The sequence below is a fragment of the Callorhinchus milii genome, unplaced genomic scaffold, assembly GCF_018977255.1.
Source record: "Callorhinchus milii isolate IMCB2004 unplaced genomic scaffold, IMCB_Cmil_1.0 Scaffold175, whole genome shotgun sequence".
Classification (NCBI taxonomy): Eukaryota; Metazoa; Chordata; class Chondrichthyes; order Chimaeriformes; family Callorhinchidae; genus Callorhinchus; species Callorhinchus milii.
This window is the reverse complement of record NW_024704916.1, coordinates 38,215-59,172: the sequence shown is the minus strand read 5'-3', so window position 1 is coordinate 59,172 and position 20,958 is coordinate 38,215. Positions and strand designations below refer to the sequence as shown.

The 20,958-nt window shown below is 46.6% G+C and overlaps 1 protein-coding gene across 1 annotated transcript; it reads left to right on the top strand.

The window, feature by feature from the left end:
* Positions 1 to 1,147: 1,147 nt before the first annotated feature.
* Positions 1,148 to 19,959, top strand: LOC103189967 (neuronal acetylcholine receptor subunit alpha-7-like). The gene is made up of 9 exons (XM_007910555.2): positions 1,148 to 1,396; positions 8,980 to 9,024; positions 9,882 to 9,991; positions 11,008 to 11,087; positions 11,280 to 11,447; positions 14,179 to 14,373; positions 15,509 to 15,595; positions 17,019 to 17,128; positions 19,552 to 19,959. The coding sequence occupies exons 1-9, from the start codon at positions 1,148 to 1,150 to the stop codon at positions 19,957 to 19,959; spliced, it is 1,452 nt and encodes a 483-aa protein (XP_007908746.2).
* Positions 19,960 to 20,958: the final 999 nt, after the last annotated feature.

The window sequence follows — 20,958 nt, the reverse complement described above, 5'->3', positions numbered from 1 at the left end:
CCACTCCCTCTCTCACGTACTCTCTCCCTCTCTCTACCACTCCCTCTCTCACGTACTCTCTTCCTCTCTCTCCCACTCCCTCTCTCACATACTCTCTTCCTCTCTCTCCCACTCCCTCTCTCACATACTCTCTTCCTCTCTCTCCCACTCCCTCTCTGACATACTCTCTTCCTCTCTCTCCCACTCCCTCTCACACTCTCTCTCCCACTCCCTCTCTGACATAGTCTCTTCCTCTCTCTCCCACTCCCTCTCTCACATACTCTCTTCCTCTCTCTCCCACTCCCTCTCGCACACTCTCTCTCCCACTCCCTCTCGCACACTCTCTCTCACACTCCCTCCTCTCTCACATACACTCCCTCTCAAACACTTTCTCGCTCCCTCTCAGACTCTTTCTCCCAGCAGGATTATTATTATTGGAGTGGAGTCCTGTAGCTCAGTGGTGAGAGCACTCGCCTCACAAGCAAGAGACCTGGGTTCGATTCCCAGTAGGGCGAAACGTTGGGCAAGTTTATTTACTCCACATACCTGTTTACCTAGCAGTAAGTAGGAACCCTTATTGGGTTAGTCTGTTGGTGGAATCACTTTTCCGGGGTAATAGTCCCTTCATCAAATAATAATTTGATCACTTAATCTATGACTATTTGTGGATCACTGCTGTGAGCAATTGGCTGCTGCATTTTGCCCACAAAACATGCAGTCAATTCACTTCATTCTATGAAGCACTTTGAGACGTCTTGAAGACGTGATAATGCGCTATATCAAATGCAAGGATTATTATATTATTATTATATCATGGAATCCTCTATCTTAGTGGTCAGAGCACTCACCTCGCAAGCGAGAGGACCCCGGTTCGATTCCCAGGCAGGTCAGGGCAAAACCTTGGGCAAGTTTTCTTAATCCGTACACACGCCTTTGTTTACCAGCAGCAAGTAGGAACCCAGTTGGTGGATCGCTTTCTGGGGATAATAATCACTTTAAAAAATAATAATTTGGTCACTCAAATCCACGACTATTTGTGGAACACTGCTGTGTGCAATTGGCTGCCGTGTTTTGCCCACAAAATACAGTCACTACACTTTACAGTATATTCTGTGAAGCACTTTGAGCCAACTCGAAAACGCGCAATATCAAATGTAATGAGATTGACATGACTGATCTCTCCACTCTTTCTCCTCTCTTTCTCTTCGCCCCCCTCTCCACACTCCACCCGCCTCTCCCTTCCCCCTCTCTCTCTGCTCTCTCACCCCCCCTCTCAGGCTCTCAGCAGGGGGAGGGGCAGCGCAGACTGTATCGGGAGTTGATGAAGGATTATAATCCTCTCGAGCGACCCGTGTGGAATGACTCTGTGTCTCTCAGGGTCACCTTCTCCATCAGCTTCCTACAGATCCTGGACGTGGTGAGAATCTGTGTCTGCAAGACTGTTTGTGGGGATGACGCTGTGCGCAATTGGCTGCCTAAAATACACAGTCACTACACTTTACAGGATATTCTGTAAAGTGCTTTGAGATTGAAGCTTTCTGTAAAAATCTTTAAACCAGTAAGGAGGGGAGGGAGAGTGGTTGGGGGGAGGGTCGAGTGGAAACCCAAACATAAGGCAAGGAGAGGATGAGAGCAATGACCAGAATACAAACAGTGATAACCACATAAATACTACACGAAAGAAAAAAGATAATAGGAAGTTACCATAAAAGGTGAAAAAAGATGTGAGAAGAACATCGTCAGGGCATATAGACACTGGGGACAGTTACCAAAATAAAAGTTATTTACACAAATGCAGGAGCATAAGAAATAAAACAAGTGAGTAAATAGCACAAATTCAGCTTAAAGGTATGGTTACAAGATGGGCAGGATTGGGAGCTAAATATTCCATGCTATAAGATCTTTAGAAAAGATAGAGATATTGGGAAAGGAGGAGGAGCAATATCGATAGAAGACACTTATTACAGCAGTGGAAAGGAACAATTTCAGTCAGAGTGATCAGGTCATGGAAACACTGTGGGTAGAATTAGGAACAGCAAAAGGGATAAGACTCTGTTGGCAGTAGTCTACAGACCTCCAGTGAGTTGTGACGTAGTGGGGAAATTTATAAATACGGAGACCAGGGAAGCATGTAGCAAAAGCGATGTGGTTATAATGGGAGATTTTAATTTTCACATAGACTGGTAGAAGCAGGACACCTCAGGTGGTCAGGGCAACACATTTCTATAACGTATTCAGGATAGATTTTTTGGAACAATATGTTTTAGAACCATCAAGGGAACAAGCCACTGGATTTAGTGATGAGTAATGAGCCCAAACTAGTTAACAATCTGACAGTAAGGGAACATCTTGCAAATAGTGATAATAATATGATTGAATTTGACATTGGGTCTGAGAGGAAGAAGGGAGAGACCCAAACCAAGGTTTCAAATTTAAATAAGACAAACTTTGATGGGATGAGAAATATAGTAAACTGGGCTGAAAGGTTAGTGGGTAAACCTGCAGATGAACAATGGGAACTATTGAAAAAAGTATTTGATACAATACAGAAGAAGCACATAGTACAGAGTCCCAAAATACAAACACTCCAATTGTGTAGTTAAGCAACCATGGTGGACAAAAGAGGTTAGAGACTGTATCAAACTGAAAGAAAAAGCTTCCTCAAATACAAGAAAGTGGGATTGCAGAGGACTGGGAGAACTACAACAGGCAACAAAGGGATACAAAGACAGTAATAAGAGGAGCAAAAAGGGAGTATGAAAAGCAACGATATTAAAACCAATAGTAAAAACTTTTATAAATATATTAAAAGAAAGAGAATGGTCAAGGAGAATGTGGGTCCATTAAAGACAGATGTAGGTGAGACTATAATGAAGAATAAGGAAATAGCTGACTTACCATTTTTACAGTAGAGGTGAGGACAATATACCAGCTGTACAAGGGACCCTAACAAATCTAATAGAAATTTTCGATGAGGTAACGGAGAGGGTGGATAAAGGTAGTGCAGTTGATGTAGTTTATATGGACTTTCAAAAAGCATTTGACAAAGTGCCACATGAAAGACTTGTAAGAAAGATAGAAGCCAATGGTATAAAAGGGACACTGGCAGCGGATCCAGAACTCACTGGGAGACAGAAAGCAGAGAGTTGTGGTGAACGGCTGCTTTTCTGACTGGAGGGAAGTGTACAGTGGCGTCCCCCAGGGATCGGTATTAGAACCACTGCTCTTCTTAATATACATAAATGTTCTGGACTTGGGTATAGCAAGCACCATTTCCAAGTTTGCGGACGACACAAAGTTAGGGAGGGGGTAAACAGTGAGAAGGACAGGAGCCGACTGCAGGAAGACATAGACAGATGGTAAAATGGGCGACACATGGCAGATGAGTTTCAATGTGGAGAAATGCGAGGTAATGCATTTTGGTAGAAAGAATGAGGGGAGGCAATATAGGCTGGTAATACAATCTTAAGGGGGTGAAGGAACAGAGAGATATTGGGGGTTCAGGTAAATGAATCCTTGAAGGTGGTAGATACAGCTGTAAAAAGGGCATATGGGATACTAGGCTTTATAAATTGGGGCATAGGGTACAAGAGTCAGGAGGTTATGATTAACCTATATAAACACTGGTTAGGCCTCAGATAGAATACTGCGCCCAGTTCTGGGCATCACAACAGGAAGGATGTTAAGACAATGGAAAGGGTGTAGAGGAGATTTACGAGGATGGTACCAGGAATGAGGGACCTTGATTAATAATAATAATAATCCTTGCATTTGATATAGCGCTTTTCACGTCGGGAGGACATCCCAAAGTGCTTCACAGAACACACTGTAAAGTGAATTGACTGTATATTTGTGGGTGAACGCGGCAGCCAATTGCGCACAGCGATGTCCCACAAACACTCGTAGATTGAAAATGACCAATTTATTATTGTTTTTGGTTTTGGAGGGATTATTATTATGATTATGAGGAAAGGCGAGAGAGACTGGGATTATTCTCATTGGAGCAGAGAAGGTTACGAGGAGACCTAATAGAGGCCTTCAAAATCATGAGGGGATTTGATAGGTTAGATAGGGAAAAACTGTTTCCACTGGTGGGTGTGTTGGTAACTCGAGGTCACAGATTCAAAATAGTCTCTAAAAGAAGCAGAGGGGATGTGAGAAGACATTTCTCCACGTAGCGAGTTGTTGGAATCTGGAACGCATTGCCTGAAAGGGCGGTCGAGGCCGATTCGATAACTACTTTTAAAAACGCGGTGGATGGGTATTTGAGGAGGACGGGTTTGCAGGTTATGGGGAAAGGGCTGGGGAGTGGGATTGACATTGCTCTTCTCAAAGAGCTGGCACTGACTCGATGGGCCGAATGGCCTCTTTTTACTGTACGATACTATGATTCTATGATAATAATAGGTCAAAGTGAAAAGCTTACATAACAAAATGGAAATAGAGAAAATAATGCCGGCAGGTCTCTCTGCTCTTTTACCCCCCCTTAAGATTGTATTACCAGCCTATATTGCCTCCCCTCATTCTTTCTACCAAAATGCATTACCTCGCATTTCTCCACATTGAAACTCCTCTGCCATGTGTCTGCCCATTTTACCACTCTGTCTATGTCTTCCTGCAGTCGGCTCCTATCCTTCTCACTGTTTACCCCCTCCCTAACTTTGTGTCGTCCGCAAACTTGGAAATGGTGCTTGCTATACCCAAGTCCAGATCATTTATGTATATTAAGATACATTTATGTATTCTTAATGTATATTAAGCAGTGGTCCTAATTCCGATCCCTGGGGGACGCCACTGTACACTTCCCTCCAGTCAGAAAAGCAGCCGTTCACCACAACTCTCTGCTTTCTGTCTCCCGGCCAATTCTGGATCCACTGCCACTGTCCCTTTTATACCATGGGCTTCTATCTTTCTTACAAGTCTTTCATGTGGCACTTTGTCAAATGCCTTTTGAAAGTCCATATAAACTACATCAACTGCACTACCTTTATCCACCCTCTCCATTACCTCATTGAAAAATTCTATTAGATTTATTAGACAAGATTTGCCTTTAACAAATCCGTTCTGGCTTTCCCTAATTAATCCATATTCTTCTAAGTGAAGATTTATTCTGTCCCGGATTATAGTCTCCAGGAGTTTCCCCACTACTGATGTTAGGCTGACTGGCCTGTAGTTCCCAGGTTTGTCCTTATGTCCCTTTTTATACAGGTGAGTCACATTGGCCACTCTCCAGGCTTCTGGCACCACTCCTGTGTCCAACGAAGATTGAAAAATTGTAGCTAAAGCCTCCGCTATTTGTACCCGTGCCTCCCATAGTAACGTTGGCTGCATCCCGTCCGGACCGGGCGACTTGTCGACCTTCAACCCAGTCAACCTTCTCAGTACTTCCTCTCTGTTTATACTTATCCTATCCATTACCCTCTCCTCCAATACTGCAGCATTGCAGCAATACTCCACTTCTTTTGTGAAGACAGATGCAAAGTACTCATTCAGCACATCAGCCATGCGCTCTGCCTCCACAATAAGATTTCCCCCTTGATCCTTAATTGGCCCCATTCTACCTTTGACTAGCCTTTTTTTCTTGATATGTTTGTAAAATATTTTAGAATTCCCTTTAATGTTACCCACTAACCTTTTTTCATATAATCTTTTTGCCCCTCTTATTTCCTTTTTCAAACCTCTTCTGCACTTCCTATATTCTATTTGGTTGTCTTCTGTATCTTGGGTTTAACATTTGTCATACGCCTCCTTTTTCTGCTTCATTCTAGATACAATTACCTTTGTTATCCAGGGATGTTTGGAAGCCCTACTTTTCCCTTTTGTGGGAATGTATTTATTCCCACAAAAGTCCCCAAGCTATCTCATCCTTCAAGACTTCCCACTGCTCTTTAGTTATTTTACCTGCCAATCTTTCTTTCCAGTCCACCTTGGCTCGGTCCCTTTTTAACTCTCTGAAATTTGCCCTCTTCCAGTTGAGTATCTTCATCTTAGATGGTTCCTTGTCTCTTTCCATATGCACTCTGAATCTAATGATGTTATGATCACTATTGCCCAGATGCTCTCCCATTGAAACCTGCTCCACTTCATTCCCCAGTACTAGATCTAGCACTGCTTCCTTCTTCGTTGGGCTGGAAATGTACTGATCAAGAAAGTTGTCCTGTATGCATTTTAGGAATCTTTCCCCCTCCTTGCCCTTTGCGCTGATGTTTTGCCAGTCTATGTTGGGATAATTAAAGTCCCCCATTATCACAACTCTATTGGCCTTGCATCTGTCTGAGATCTGCTTGCAGATCTGCTCATGTAATTCCTTCCCACTATTTGGTGGTCTATAGTATACCCCGACCAGCGTAACAGCTCCTTTATTGTTCCTGAACTCTAACCAGATAGATTCCGTTTTGGGGTCCTCCTGCACCTTTCCACGGCTATAACCGTATCTTTGACAAAATGGCCACACCCCCTCCTTTTTTTCCTTCCCTATCCCTCCTGAATACATTATAGCCAGGAATATTCAGCTGTCATTCCTGTCCTTGATTGAGTCAAGCTTCTGTTACAGAGACTTGGCTCAAGCAAGGACAGGAATGGATTGAAAGGATTAGTTTAACAGATCAGGGATCTCCCCATTAAGAGGGAGAAAATGGAATATGAGGGCAAACTAGCAAAGAACATAAAAACAGACAGCAAGAGTTTTTATAAATATATAAAGAGGAAGAGGCTGTCGAAGGTAAATGTGGGTACGCTGCAGGCAGAGACGGAGGGAATTATAGTAGGTGACAAAGACATGGCAGAGTCATTAAATAAGTACTTTGCTACTGTCTTCACATTAGAAGACACTGAAAACGTACCAAGAATAGAGGGGAACCAAGAAGTCAATGTTAGCGATCAACTTGGAGGAATTAATATTAGTAAAGAAATGATTTTAGGTAAATTGTCAGGTCTTAAAACTGATAAATCTCCTGGACCTGATGGCCTACATCCTAGGGTTTTAAAAGAGGTGGCTACTGAGATAGTGGATGGCTTGTCTTTGATCTTCCAAAATTCTCTGGAATCTGGAACGGTTCCTATTGATTGGAAGATTGCAAACGTAACACCACTATTTAAGAAGGGTGGGAGAGAAAAGATGGGGCACTATAGACCAGTTAGTCTGACATCAGTGGTAGGGAAAATTCTTGAGTCCTTAATTAAAGATGTCGTTATGGGATTCCTGGAAGACCATAACAAGATTAGGCAGAGTCAACATGGCTTTACAATAGGGAAGTCATGCTTAACTAATCTTTTAGAGTGTTTTGAAGACGTATCTAGCAGGTTAGATAGGGGGGAACCAGTAGATGTAGTATATTTAGATTTTAAAAAGTCATTTGACAAAGTGCCACACAAAAGGCTATTGCACAAGGTTAAGGCCCACGGGATTAATGGGAACATATTAGCATGGATTGAAGAGTGGCTAATGGGTAGAAAACAGAGAGTAGAGATAAACGGGTCATTCTTGAATTGGCAGGATGTGACTAGTGGAGTGCCACAAGGATCAGTGCTTGGGCTTCAGCTATTTACAATTTATATCAATGATCTAGACGAGGACATTGAATCTAATGTATCTAAGTTCGTGGATGACACTAAACTAGGTGGGAGAGTAAGCTCTGAGGATGATGCAAAAAGATTGCAATGGGATTATAGATAGGCTCGGGGAGTGGGCGAGTAGGTGACAGATGGAATTTAATGTGGGGAAGTGTGAAGTTATTCACCTAGGTAGAAAAACAGATTATTTTCTAGAGGGGGAGAGATTAGATAGTGTTAGTGTTCAGAGGGATTTGGTTGTCCTTGTACACCAGTCTCAAAAAGTTAGTTTGCAGGTGCAACAAGCAACTGAAAAGGCGAACGGCATGTTAGCGTTCATTGCAAAAGGTTTAGAGTACAAGAGTAGGGAAGTCTTGCTGCAACTGTATAGGGCCTTGGTGGGACCGCACCTAGAGTATTGTGTGCAGTTTTGGTCTCCTTATTTACTTGCCCTAGAGGGGGTGTAGCGTAGATTCACTCGGTTAGTTCCTGGGATGAGGGGACTGACCCATGAGGATAGGCTGAATAAACTATATTCTCTAAAACTGTAATAAACTGTATTCTCTAGAGTACAGAAGAATTAGGGGAGATCTTATTGAAACATATAAGATTCTTAAAGGGCTGATAAAGTAGACACTGAGGGTCTGTTTCCCCTGGTAGGAGAATCTATAACCAGGGGTCACAGTCTTAAAATTAAGGGTCAGCCTTTTAGAACAGAGTTGAGGAAACATTTTTTCACTCAGAGGGTAGTGAATTTATGGAATTCACTCCCCCAGAAGGCTGTAGATGCTCAGTCCTTGAACATCTTCAAGGCTGAGACTGATAGATTTTTTTAAAAATAGAGGGATTAGGAGATATGGAGATAGGGCAGGTAATTAGAGTTAGGTCTGAAGATCAGCCATGATCTTATCAAATGGCGGGGCACAGGCTCGAGGGGCCGAATGGCCTACTCCTGCTCCTAATTCTTATGTTCTTATCAGCCATGATCTAGCTAAATAGTGGAACAGACTCTGAAAGGGCTGAATGGCCGACTCCTGTTCCTAAGTTCCTATGTCTCAAAGAGGTGATAAAGCTCTATATCAAATTCGAGGATTACTATTACAGTCACACGTACGTCTTCAAGTAAACACACAGATATATATATGTTTAGACAAATTTATGTATGCAATCATATATGTATCATAATCTAATAATGAAAATCCTTGCCTTTAACACAGCGCCTTATCATGTCATTCAGACGTCTCAAAGCGCTTCACATAACATGCTGTAAAGTGTACTGAAACACAATCACACAGTCACTGCTAAACCCCATCGCTGTGATCTGACACAAGCAGAAAGCACAAGATGGACGGACAAAGAGACAGATACACACTGACAGACAGATGCACTCAACACACAGAAAGACTCACACAACAGACAGACAAACTGAGGCATGTTATTCTGTTGCAGGATGAAAAGAACCAGATTTTGACAACGAATTTCTGGCTACACATGGTAAGTGGTTAGAGCACTCGCCTCGCAAGCAAAAGGATCCGGGTTCGATTCCCGGCAGGGCGAAACCTTAGGCAAGTTTCCTTACTCCACACACAAGCCTCTTTTTATCTAGCAGTAAGTAGAAACCTGGTTGTTAGTTGATTGGCGGATTGCTTTCCGGGCGTACTACTCCATCCAAAAAACTAATAATAATAATGTGGTCGCTCAATCCATGACTGTTTGTGGGATACTGCCATGCACAATTGGCTGCCATATTTTACTCATAAAATATAGTCTTTCCGGTATATTCTGTGAATCGTTTTGAGACGTCTCGAAGATGTGTTAAGGTGCTTTATCAAATGCAGGGATTCAAAATATATCCAATCCAAACTGAGGTTTCCAACCATCCCACCTGCACATGGCAATCCCAGATAGATTGTGGGAATGGAATGCGTGCTCTGTCATGCTCCCTGAAGGGACGTCCCCTGCTTACCTAATTCCGGAGAGTATTAGGCGCAGGTTGCTGAGAGCCAAGGCTTGGGGATCCCAGAGTGTGGTTTGGGGTAACTCTGGAATCTAACCACCTAAACCCACACAGCTTGGGCATTGATATCACTGTCTGACAAACTTTCCCGCTGCTTGTCCAGCTAGGACCACCCTCCTCATTAGGGCTTTGGTTGCAGGGTTAACAGTTGCTGAGTGGAATGACTCCCTGCCCCCAGTGACTGGTCGGCCCTTCCAGGTCTTGCTGATGAGCCGATGTCATCAGCAGTGAGGGCCCTGGAATACTGCGGCCCCTCCTGGCTCAGGAGCTTTACCACAGGGGAAGAGGGGGGTGGTTTATCAGGAGTTGGTGTGACCAGACTGCTCTGTTGCAGACCTGGTTCGATCACTACCTGCGCTGGAATGAGTCGGAGTTTCCGGGGGTCAAGAACGTGCGATTCCGTGCGGATCAGGTCTGGACACCTGACATCCTGCTCTATAACAGGTAGGGTTCCACAACAGAACAGACAGGGAGCAGCTCAGACTCCTCTGGAACAGGCAACAGCTTCTCTAGAACATGCAATAACTTCTGCTGAACAGATAGTGGCCCCCCCTCACCCTGAGAACAGACAAAATCTACTCTAGAACAGACCCGGCCTACTCAAGAGCAGACAATATCTACCTTAGACCACCGACATGTAATATTTTCTAGAACAGATAAGATCTGCTCTGGAATAAGCAGAGTCTACCCTGGAGGATGGTCTGTCTAAGAACATGTAATATCTACTCTAGAACCGATGTTTACTCCAGAACAGGCAGCATCTACTTCAGAACAGACAGGGTCTCCCCCAGAATAGACAGTATCTCCTGAAGAAAAAGAACAACAACAACAAAATTACACTTGTACAGCACCTTTCAAGTCGGGAGGACGTCCCAAGGTGCTGGACAGGCAGAGTTTCGGACATGTAATAACTACTCTAGAACAGGCAACATCTACTCCAGAATAAGCAACAGCCAGGGACCAGAGTGATGGGGGTGTTGATAGGAACAAGAGATGCTGTGTAACTCAGGGGTTAGAGCGCTCGGCTCACAAGCGAGAGGAAACGGTTAGATTCCAGGCAGTTTAGGGCAAAACGTTAGGCGAGTTTCCTTACTCCACATTTCTCTGTTTATCTAATAAGGTACAGATCAGCCATGTTGAGGTACAGATCAGCCATGTTGAGGTACAGATCAGCCATGACCTTATAGAATGGTGGAACAGGCTTGAGGGGCTGAATGGCCTCCTCCTGTTCCCATGTTTCTATATTCCTACGTCTGGCAAGTTTTCAAGCTTTGGCTTGTCCAGCTAAGACCACCCTACCCGACTTTGGCTGCAGAGTTAACAGAAGCTGAGTGGGATGACTCCCTGCCCACAGTGACTGGTCTGCCCTACGATGAACCAGGCTGGCTGTGGGGGTATTGAGAGAGACAGGAGAGAGAGAACGTAAAAGAGAGAGAGTGACGGAATCTATTCTGTTACAGCGCTGATGATGACTTTGACTCAACATATAAACCCCATGTTCTCGTTAACTCCACCGGTTACTGTACGTTTATGCCTCCAGGTAAGATCTTTCTCTTATGCACTCTCGCAGACTGTCTCTCAAACACACTGTCTCTCACACTCACACACAGTCACTCTCATACCCACTCTTACATTCTCTCATTCTCTCACATTCACACACTCACACTCTCTCACAAACTCATATTCCCTCTCTCATTCTCTCTCACCCACAGACTCTCTGTCTCTCACACAGGTATATTCCGAAGCTCGTGCCAGGTTGATGTGAGGTGGTTTCCCTTTGACACACAGGAATGTGAGCTAAAGTTCGGATCCTGGACCTATGATGGCTGGCTCCTCGATCTGCGAATGTCACCCGCTGATTTATCTGGGTTCATCCCAAACGGGGAGTGGGACCTGCTGGGTGAGAGAGAGGGAGTATGTGAGAAAAAGAGTGTGAGGGAGAGAGTGTGTGTGCAAGAGAGTATGTGAGAGGGAGAGCGTGTGTGTAAGAGAGGGTTGTGAGAGTGTGCGGTAGAGAGTGAGAGGGGGAAAGAGATGGGGAGAGAGAGAGAGAGAGTGAGTGAGAGAGAGGGAAGTGGAACCTTCTGGGTGAGTATCCTGTTGCTCAGTGGTTAGAGCACCCGCTTTGCAAGCGAGAGGACCTGGGTTCAATTCCCGGGCGGGGGCGAAGAGAGAGCGTGTGAGGGACTCATTTAACCAGGTTCAACGGGGAGTGGGACCTGATGGGTGAGAGAGGGACGGTGTGAGAGAGAGAGAGAGAGAGGGGGGTGGGGTGAGGGTGAGAGAGAGAATGTGAGAGAGAGGGGAGAGAGAGTGTGAGAGAGAATGAGAGAGAGAGAGAGGAAATAGAGTGTTTGAGAGAGGGAGAGAGTGTGCTTGAGAGAGAGGGAGTCGGAGGGGGAGATGGATAGAGAGTGTGAGACAGAGGAGTGGGACATTCTGGATGAGAGATGGAGTGTGAGGGAGAGAGAAATACTGCGTGAAGTTAGAGAGAGAGTATCTGAGAGGGAGGGGAGGGAGAGAGTATGTGTGTGAGAGAAGGGGGGGGGGGGGGGTGGAGAGAGTGTGTGAGAGAGAGTGTGTGAGACATGCTGGATGAGAGAGGGAGGGTAAAAGGAGAGGGAGAGTGTGTGAGATGAGAGTGTAAGAGAGTGAGGGATAGGGGGGAGTGGGACCTGCCGGGTGCATGTGAGAGAGAGGGAGCCATGGGAGAGTGATTCTCTCTGTCTATATGTGTGTCTCTCCCCATCTCTCTTTCACTCTCTCTCTCTCCCCCACCACCCCACCTCCCTCTATTTTTCTCTCGCTCTCTCACACACATTCACACTCTTATTCCCTACCCCTCTCTCTAACACTCTCTCATACTTGGCCTCTCTCCCCGCCCCCTCTCTGTGTCACTCTCTCAGTGTTTTTCTCTCTCTCTCTCTCTCACACATACACATGCTCTCTCTCGGTCTCACTATGTGTAAGACTCCAGGACAGAGCAAGGTGGTGGTGTTGTTGTTTAGATATCCAGTCTAAAAAACAACCATCACACACACTCTCCTCGCACACACTTATTCTCCCTAACACACTCGCTCACTATGCCTATTATCTCTGTCATTCATTCTCTCTGTGTCTCACTCTCTCTCTCACTCCCAGCACAGAGAAACAAGGTGTTCTATGTATGTGTGTCTCTCTTTCTGTGTGTCACTCTCTCTCCCGCCCTCTCTCACTCTGTCTCTCTTCCACACTCCCTCTTTATGTCACTGTATGTGTCTAACCCTCTCTCGCTCACATTCTCTCTGAGTCAGAGAAACAAGGTGTTCTATGATTCTGTGTATGTGTCTCTGTGTCACACTCTCACTCTCTCTGTCTCTTTCTCTGTCACTCTCTCTGAGTCTCTCTCTCACTGTGTGTCACGCACTCACTCTGTTGTCGCTCTCTCTCACACACTCATAAAATCGTAGAATATTACAGCACAGAAGGAGGCCATTCAGCCCATTGTGCCTGCTCTTTGGAAGAGCTTCCAATCAGTCCCCCTCCCCCGCTTTTCCCCATATCCCTGCAATGTTCTTCCTCTTCAAGAACCTAATGAATTCCCTTTTAAAAGTTGTTATTGAATCTGTTCCACCAGCCTTTCAGGAGTGCATTCCAGACTGTAACAACTTTCTGTATAAAATAAATTCTCCTCATCTCCCTCCTGGTTCTTTTACCAATTATCTTAAATCTATGTCTCCTGGTTACTGACCCACCTGCCAATGGAAACAGTTTTTCTCTATTTACTCTATCAAACCCCCTAATAATTTTGAAGACTTATATTAAATCTCACCTTAACCTTCTCTGCTCTAAGAACAACAATCCAAGCCTCTCTAGTCTCTCCACATATCTAAAGTCCCTCATCCCTGGTACAAATCTGGTAAATCTCCTCTGCACCCTCTCCAAAGCCTTAATATCCTTCCTAAAGTGTAGTGCCCAGAATTGGACACAATATTCCAGCTGAGGCCTAACCAATGACCTATAAAGCTTAGCAGAACTTCCTTGCTTTTGTACTCTATTCCTCTATTATAAAGCCAAGGATCCCATATGCTTTTTTAACAGCTCAATCAACCTGTTCTGCCACCTACATACAGCAACAACAAAATGACATGTGTTTAGCGCCTTTCACATCTGGAGGATGTCCCAAGGCACTAGAGATTCAGTGTTTCGGACCCAAGCTGGGGTTTGGGATCGGGGAAGGTGGAGGATGGGGTGGGGGGGGGAGCAGGAAGATTGAAAGCATGGTCGAAGAGGAGGGTCTTGAGACAGGTCTTGAAGGTGGCGAGGGAGGGGGCAAGGTGGAGGGAATGTGGGTTGGAGTTCCAGAGGGTGGCGGCAGAGTTGCAGAAGGCCCGCCCACCAACCGTGGGGCAGGCGAGGCAGGGACGTGAAGTAGGTCGGAGCACGCTGAGCGGAGGGAGCGAACAGGAGGAAGGGAGGAGCAAGATCATGGAGGTCTTTGAAGGTGTCTCTCGCTCTGTGTGTGTCAGTGTGTCTCCCTCACTCTCTCTCGCTGTCTCTCTCTCACTCTCTGAGTCTCTCTCTCTGTCTCTGTCTCTCACTCTCTCTCTCCCTCACTCTGTGTCTCTCTCTCTCTCTATATATATATATAGGAGTCCCAGGACAGAGGCATGAGGTGTTTTATGAGTGTTGTCCGGAACCTTTCCCTGACGTGACGTTCTATGTGACAATTCGCAGACGGACGCTGTACTATGCTCTCAACCTGTTGGTTCCCTGCGTCCTGCTATCCTCCATGACCCTCCTCGTGTTCCTCCTGCCCGCGGACTCGGGAGAAAAGATCTCCCTTGGTCAGTCTCTCCCCCACTTCCCTCATCCCTCACGTCACACACCCCACCTCTCCCTCACACCCCCACCCTCATGCTCTCCTCCACTACACCCCCTTTTTTATGCCCGGAAAGTGATCTGCCAATCGACTAATAACCAGGTTCCTACTTACTGTGAGGTAAACAAAGGCGTGTGTGTAGAATAAGGAAACTTGCCTAAGACTTTCACCCGGCCCAGCAATCAAACTCAGGTCTCTCTCTTGTGAGACGAGCGCTCTAACCACTGAGCTACAGGGCTCCACAAACATTTACATTGACCAGAGAGATGCCTCACAGCATTTCATCACTTAACTTTACACAGCGCCTTTAATGTAAGTGAAGTGTTGCGAGAAGTGTTTCTACTGCACACATGCACGCCTCTGTTTACCTAACAGTAAATAATAATAATAATAATCCTTGCATTTGATATAGTGCTTTTCACGTCGGGAGGACGTCCCAAAGCGCTTCACAGAACACACTGTAAAGTGAATTGACTGTATATTTGTGGGCGAACGCGGCAGCCAATTGCGCACAGCAATGTCCCACAAACAGTCGTAGATTGAAAATGACCAATTTATTATTGTTTTTGGTTTTGGAGGGATTATTATTAGGCTCTGTGTGGAGTAAGGAAACTTGCCCAAGGTTTCGCCCTCTGCCTGGAATTGAACTCAGGTCTCTCACTTGCAAAGCGAGTGCTCTAACCACTGAGCTACACATGTTTTCAACAATGTTTTTAAATGTATATTTTTTTGAATAATAACAATAATTGATCACGCAATCCATGACTATTTGTGGAACCCTCACTGCTGTGCGCAATTGGCTGCCGCATTTCGCCCACAAAATTCACACTAAATTCACTTTACAGTATAGCCTGTGAAGCGCTTTGAGACGCCTAGAAGATGTGGTTAGGCGCTGTATCGAATGCAAGGATTATTATTATTATTCCACCCGTCACACCGCCCTGGCTAGCTTCCTGTGTCTTTGTCTATATTGACCGCACATTTTATATCTTCCCTCCTCTTGTCTCTTCTCCCTCGCTCAGTGTCCCACTTCACCACAGTGTGTGTGCGTGTCTGTATGTGTTTATATTGTGTGTGTGTACGTGTGTTTGTATACACAGGTATCACCGTTCTCCTGTCTCTCACGGTTTTCATGTTACTGGTGGCAGAGATCATGCCTGCAACATCAGACTCCATCCCCCTGATAGGTAAGTATAACCCTCCCTCCCTATTAGCCCCTCCTGTTACCCCTAACCTGGAGTCCTGGAGCTCAGTGGTCAGTGCGCTCAACTCACAAGTAAGCGGATCCGGGTTAAATTCCCGGGCAGGGCGAAAGGTTGGTCAAGTTTCCTTACTCCACACACACACACACACACACACACGCCTCTGTTTACCAGCAGTAAGTAGGAACCTGCTTGTTAGTCGTTTGCCAGATCGCTTTTCCGGGGCTAATAATCTTTTCAAAATAAATAGAAACAATAATTTGGTCACTCAACCCATGACTGTTTGTGGGACACTGCTGTGTGTAATTGGCTGCCTCATTTCACCCACAAAATACACAGACACTACACTTTACAGATTATTATTGTTATAATTGGTAAATATACCCTATTATAACAATAATAATCCTATAGAATATTACAGCCAGAAGGTGGTCATTCGGCCCATCGTGCCTGTGCCTGCTCTTTCGATTAGCTCCCCAAACAGTCCCACTCCCCCGCTCTTTCCCCATATCCCTGCAATTTTCTTCCTCTTCAAGAACCTGTCCAGTTCCTGTCTCAAAGTTGTTATTGAATCTGTTTCCACCGACCCTTTCAGGCAGTGGATCACTTTCCGGAGGCAATAATCCCTTCAAAAATGATAATAATAATAATAATAATTTGTTCACTCAATCCAGGACTGTTTGTGGGACCCTGTTGTGTGCAATTGGCTGCCACATTTCGCCCACAAAATTTACAGTCGATTCACTTAACAGTATATTCTGTGAAGTAAATAGGGCGCTATATCAAATGCAAGGATTATTATTATCATTTACATTGAATAGAGATATCTCACAACACTTCACCACTTACACAGCACCTTATCACGTCTTTGAGATGTCTCAAAGTGTTTCACAAGATATACTGTAAAGTGTAGTGACTGTATTTTGTGAACGGAACTCAGCAACCCATTGTGCACAGCAGTGTCCCACAAAAAGCCATGGTCACGGATTGAGCGACCAAATTATTTTTTTTGCAAAGGAATTATTAACCCTGGAAATCAATCAGCCAATCGACTAACAAGCTGGTTCCTACTTACTGCTGGGTAAACAGATGATTGGGGAGTAAGGAAACTTGCCTAAATTGCCCGGGAATAATCCACGTCAGTGTGTGGGATGTTTTGGTGCGCCAATAGCTGCCGTGTTTCGCCCAAAAATCACACAATCACTACACTACACATCCTGAGAGGCGCTTAGAAACATCTCAACAACATTATTATAAACACACAGTGACTATACTTTGCAGTGAATTCACGTTACAGTATATTCTGTGAAGCGCTTTGAAGCGTCACAAAGACGTGATGAGGTGTTGTGTGATATCAAGGATGATTATTATTATTGGTATTTACTGTCCGCTGTGTGTTCTTTTGTAGGACAGTATTTCGCCAGCACCATGATCATTGTGGGTATGACTGTCATCGCAACTGTCGTCGTTTTACAATATCATCATCACAACCCGACCGGGGGCAAAATACCCAAATGGGTAAGACATCTCTGGGGGTGAAAGCCACTGTGTAAACTGAAATGTAATTCCAAGGCGACATGTTTGGCAACTGAATAACGAGGCAGCCTCTAGGGTCCCAGAGAACTCACGGCTGACCACAGCACAGCCCAGCCTGGCTAATCGGCAGTTGGAAGGGCCAACTGGGGGCAGGGAATCCTCCCCCTCAGCTCCTGTTAACCCTACAGCCAAAGCCCCAACTAATGGGGAGGGGGGTTCTAGCTGAACAAGCAGCAGGAAAGCTGCCAGGCAGTGATATCGATGGCCAAGCTTTGTGTGGGTTTAGCTGGTTAGACTCCAGCAGTTACCCCAACGCAAACTTTGGGCTCCCCCCAAGCCTTGGCTCTCACCCAACCTGCACCTAATACTCTCTGGAATTAGGTAAACAGGGGGCGTCCCTCCAGGGCATTCAATTCCAATAACCTATCTCTGAGGTTTCCAGGTGTAGGTGGGATGTGGGGAATTCTCAGGTGGTATTGGAGACTCTTAAGCAACGGGGATGGGTTTCCATATGTGTCAGATCACTGGGTAAGAGGCCACGCATTCTCTTACAACTCTCTCTCTTCCTCTCCCTCCCCCTTCATCCGCTCTCTGTCCGCCTCTCTTTCACACAATCTCTCTCACACACTGTCTGTCTCTCTTACGCGCTCTCATACACTCTCACTCCCCCTCATCTCTCTATGCCTCCGTTCTCTTTATGCCCCACCCCACCTCTCTCTCCCTCCCTCTCACTGTGTTTCACACAATCTCTCACACACATTCTTCCTGTCTCTCCCCCCTTCTCTATTTTGTTCCCTCCTCTGTCTCACTCTTTCACACTGATGACTGACTGATGTCTGACTGATTCACTGTCTCTCCCCCTCTCTCTCACTCCCTCTCTCCCCCTCTCTCTAACTCGCTCCCTCCCCCCTCACTCCCTCTCTCTCTTTTCCCCCATCTCTCTCCCGCTCCTCTGTCTCATTCTCTTTCCCTCTTTCCTCTCTCCCCCCTTTACTTCACTCCCTCCCTTTCTTGCACTCTCCCACTCCCTCTCCCCCCCTCTCTGTCTCTCTCTCTCTCTCCCTCTTTCATGCAAGGATTAGTTTATTATAATCTGTCTCTCTCTTTCCCCCTCTCCTCCTCCCCTCTCTCTCACCCCTTCTCTCTCCCTGTCCCCCACCCCCTTCTCCTCCACCTCCCTCTCTCTCCCCCCCTCTCTTTCTTTTCCCCTCCACCTCCCTCTCTCTCTCCCCCACATCTCTCTCTCCCCCTCTCTCTCCCCCACATCTCTCTCTCCCCTCTTTCTCTCACCCCCCTCTCTCTTTCCCCCTTTTCTCTCCCTCTCTCTCCCCACCTCTCTCTCCTTCCCTCTCTGTCTTACTGTCTCTCTCCCCGCTCCCTCTTCCCCCTCTCCCTCACTCTTATCACTCTCTTTCCCTCCTCTCTCTTCCCCATTCTCTCCCTTCCCCTCCACCTCCCTCTCCCCCCTCTCTCCCTTTCTCTCTTCCCCCACCTCTTTTTCCCCTTCTCTCTCTCCCTCTCTCTCCCCACTCTTTCCCTCCACCTCCCTCTCTCATTTCCCCTCCCTCTCCCCATTCTCCCTCTCCCCTCACTCTCTCCCCTCTCCCGCTCTCATTCCCTTTCCCATCTCTCTGCCACCCTCTCTTTCTTATCCCTCTCTCTCTTTCGCTTCTCTTTCACCTTCTCTCTCCCTCCTCTCTCCCACCCTCGCTCTCTCCCCTCTCCCCTAACTCTTTCCCCGCTTGCACTCTTCCCCCCTCCCCCTTTCTCTCTCCCCCTCACGCTCACTCTCTCTTTCTCCCCCGCTCTCCCCCCCCTCTCTCTTTACCTCCCTCTCCTTTGCCCCCTCTCCCTCCCCACTATCTCTCCCGCTCACCCCACCCCCCTCTCTCTCACCATCTCTTTCCCCCCTCTCTCCCTGCTCTCTCTTGTCCCCCCTCCCTTTCTCTCTGCCCCTCCCTCTTTACCCCTCTCTCTCCCTGCCCCCTTCCCCCCCTATATCTCTCCCCTCTCCCCCCCCTCTGTCTCCCCCCTCTCGCTCCCCCTCTCGCTCCCTTTTTCTCTTCCCTCTCCCCCTCACTCTTCCCTCCCCCTCTCTCTCCTCCCCTCTCTTAACCCCTCTCTCTTCCCTCCTCTCCCTCTCTCTTTTCCCCTCCTCTCTCTCTTCCCCCGCTCTCTCTCTTCCATCGCTCTCTCCTCCTTCACTTCCCCTCTCTCTCCCCCCACCCACATTCTCTCCCTTTCTCTCCCACCTCGCTCTCCCAATCTCTCTCTCCACCTCCCTTTCTCATTACCCCTCCCTCTCCCCATCTCACTTTGCCACTCTGCGCCCCCCTCTCTTTCCCTCTCTCTCCCCCTCTTTCTCTCTCTCCCCCCCCACCCCCTTTTCTCTCTCTTTCCTGCAGACCCGTGTCTTGTTGTTGACCTGGGGAGCTTGGTGTTTACGGATGAAGAAGCCTGGGGGCCCGAGAGAGGACCTCGTCTCCCATCATCCGCCCTGTCAGCGCCGCAGGAGCTCAGCAAGCGAGGGGTACCCGGGGATCTCAGGGGAGGGTTTTCTGGGGCCTGACCCCACCCAGGGGGTCACCGGGGGGCCCGAGCTCACACGCCTGCTGCAGGAGGTGGAGTACCTGACGGAGCGAGAGAGGGAACGAGAGAAGGAGGAGGAGGAGAGGGAGGAATGGAGGTTCGCGGCCGCTGTGATGGACAGAATGTGTCTCGTGGGTTTCTCCATCTTTAACATCCTGTCGACCATCTCCATCCTCATGTCAGCCCCCAGCTTCGGGGACGCACTCGCCAAGGACTTCCTGTGATCCTTCCTCCCTCCCTCCCTGCTTTCCTTGCTCGTTCTCTCACTTTGTTTGCCAGACGGTGATATCGATGGCCAAGCTGTGTGGGTTTAGCTGGTTAGACTCCAGCAGTTACCCCAATACACACTCTGGGCTATTTGCTTTTTTAATGGCTTTGTCCAAGAACAAGACACAAAAGCTGAATTTCTTTAGGGTTAGGACATTAGTGACAGAATGTACCTATGCTTTGATTGGACAAACTAGTCCTAAATCATGGAGTCCTGTAGTGTTTGGAACACTCACCTCGCAAACAAGACAATCCGGGTTCGATTCCCGGGTAGGTCAGGGCAAAACCTTAGGCAAGTTTCCTTACAACATACACACGCCTCTGTTTACCTCGCAGTAAGTAGCAATCCGCTTGTTAGTTAATTGGCAGATCGCTTTTCTGGGGATCTGTTCAAAATAAATAAATACTAATAATAATAACTTGGTCACTCAATTCATGACTGTTTGTAGGACGCTGCTGTGCGCAATTGGCTGCCACGTTTCACCCACAAAATAAAGGCGCTATATCAAATCAAATGCAGGGATTATTATAGTCCTAAACTATGGTTGGATGAAGATCCCAAATTCACCTCTGAATTACAGTCTTCACCTCAAAGACCTGGGTATAAAAGGCGTTTTAGTCAATTTCAATGAAATGCAGATTGGAACATGGGACCCTTCAGCCGCTCAAGCCTGTTCCACCATTCTATAAGATCATGGCTGATGAGACGTGTCATTGCTATGCCAATTGGCTGCGCATTTCGCCCACAAAATACACAGTAACTACACTTTACAGTACATTCTGTGAAGCACTTTGAGGCTGGGATGGGCTGCACCTGAGCAGGGCTGGGACCAAGGTTCTAGCGGAAAGGATAAATAAATAGGACTGTAAAAAAGCTTTAAACCATTAAGGGGGGGAGGGTAGTGGTTGGGGGAGGGTCGGGTGGAAACAACTCAATCATAAGGTAAGGAGAGGAT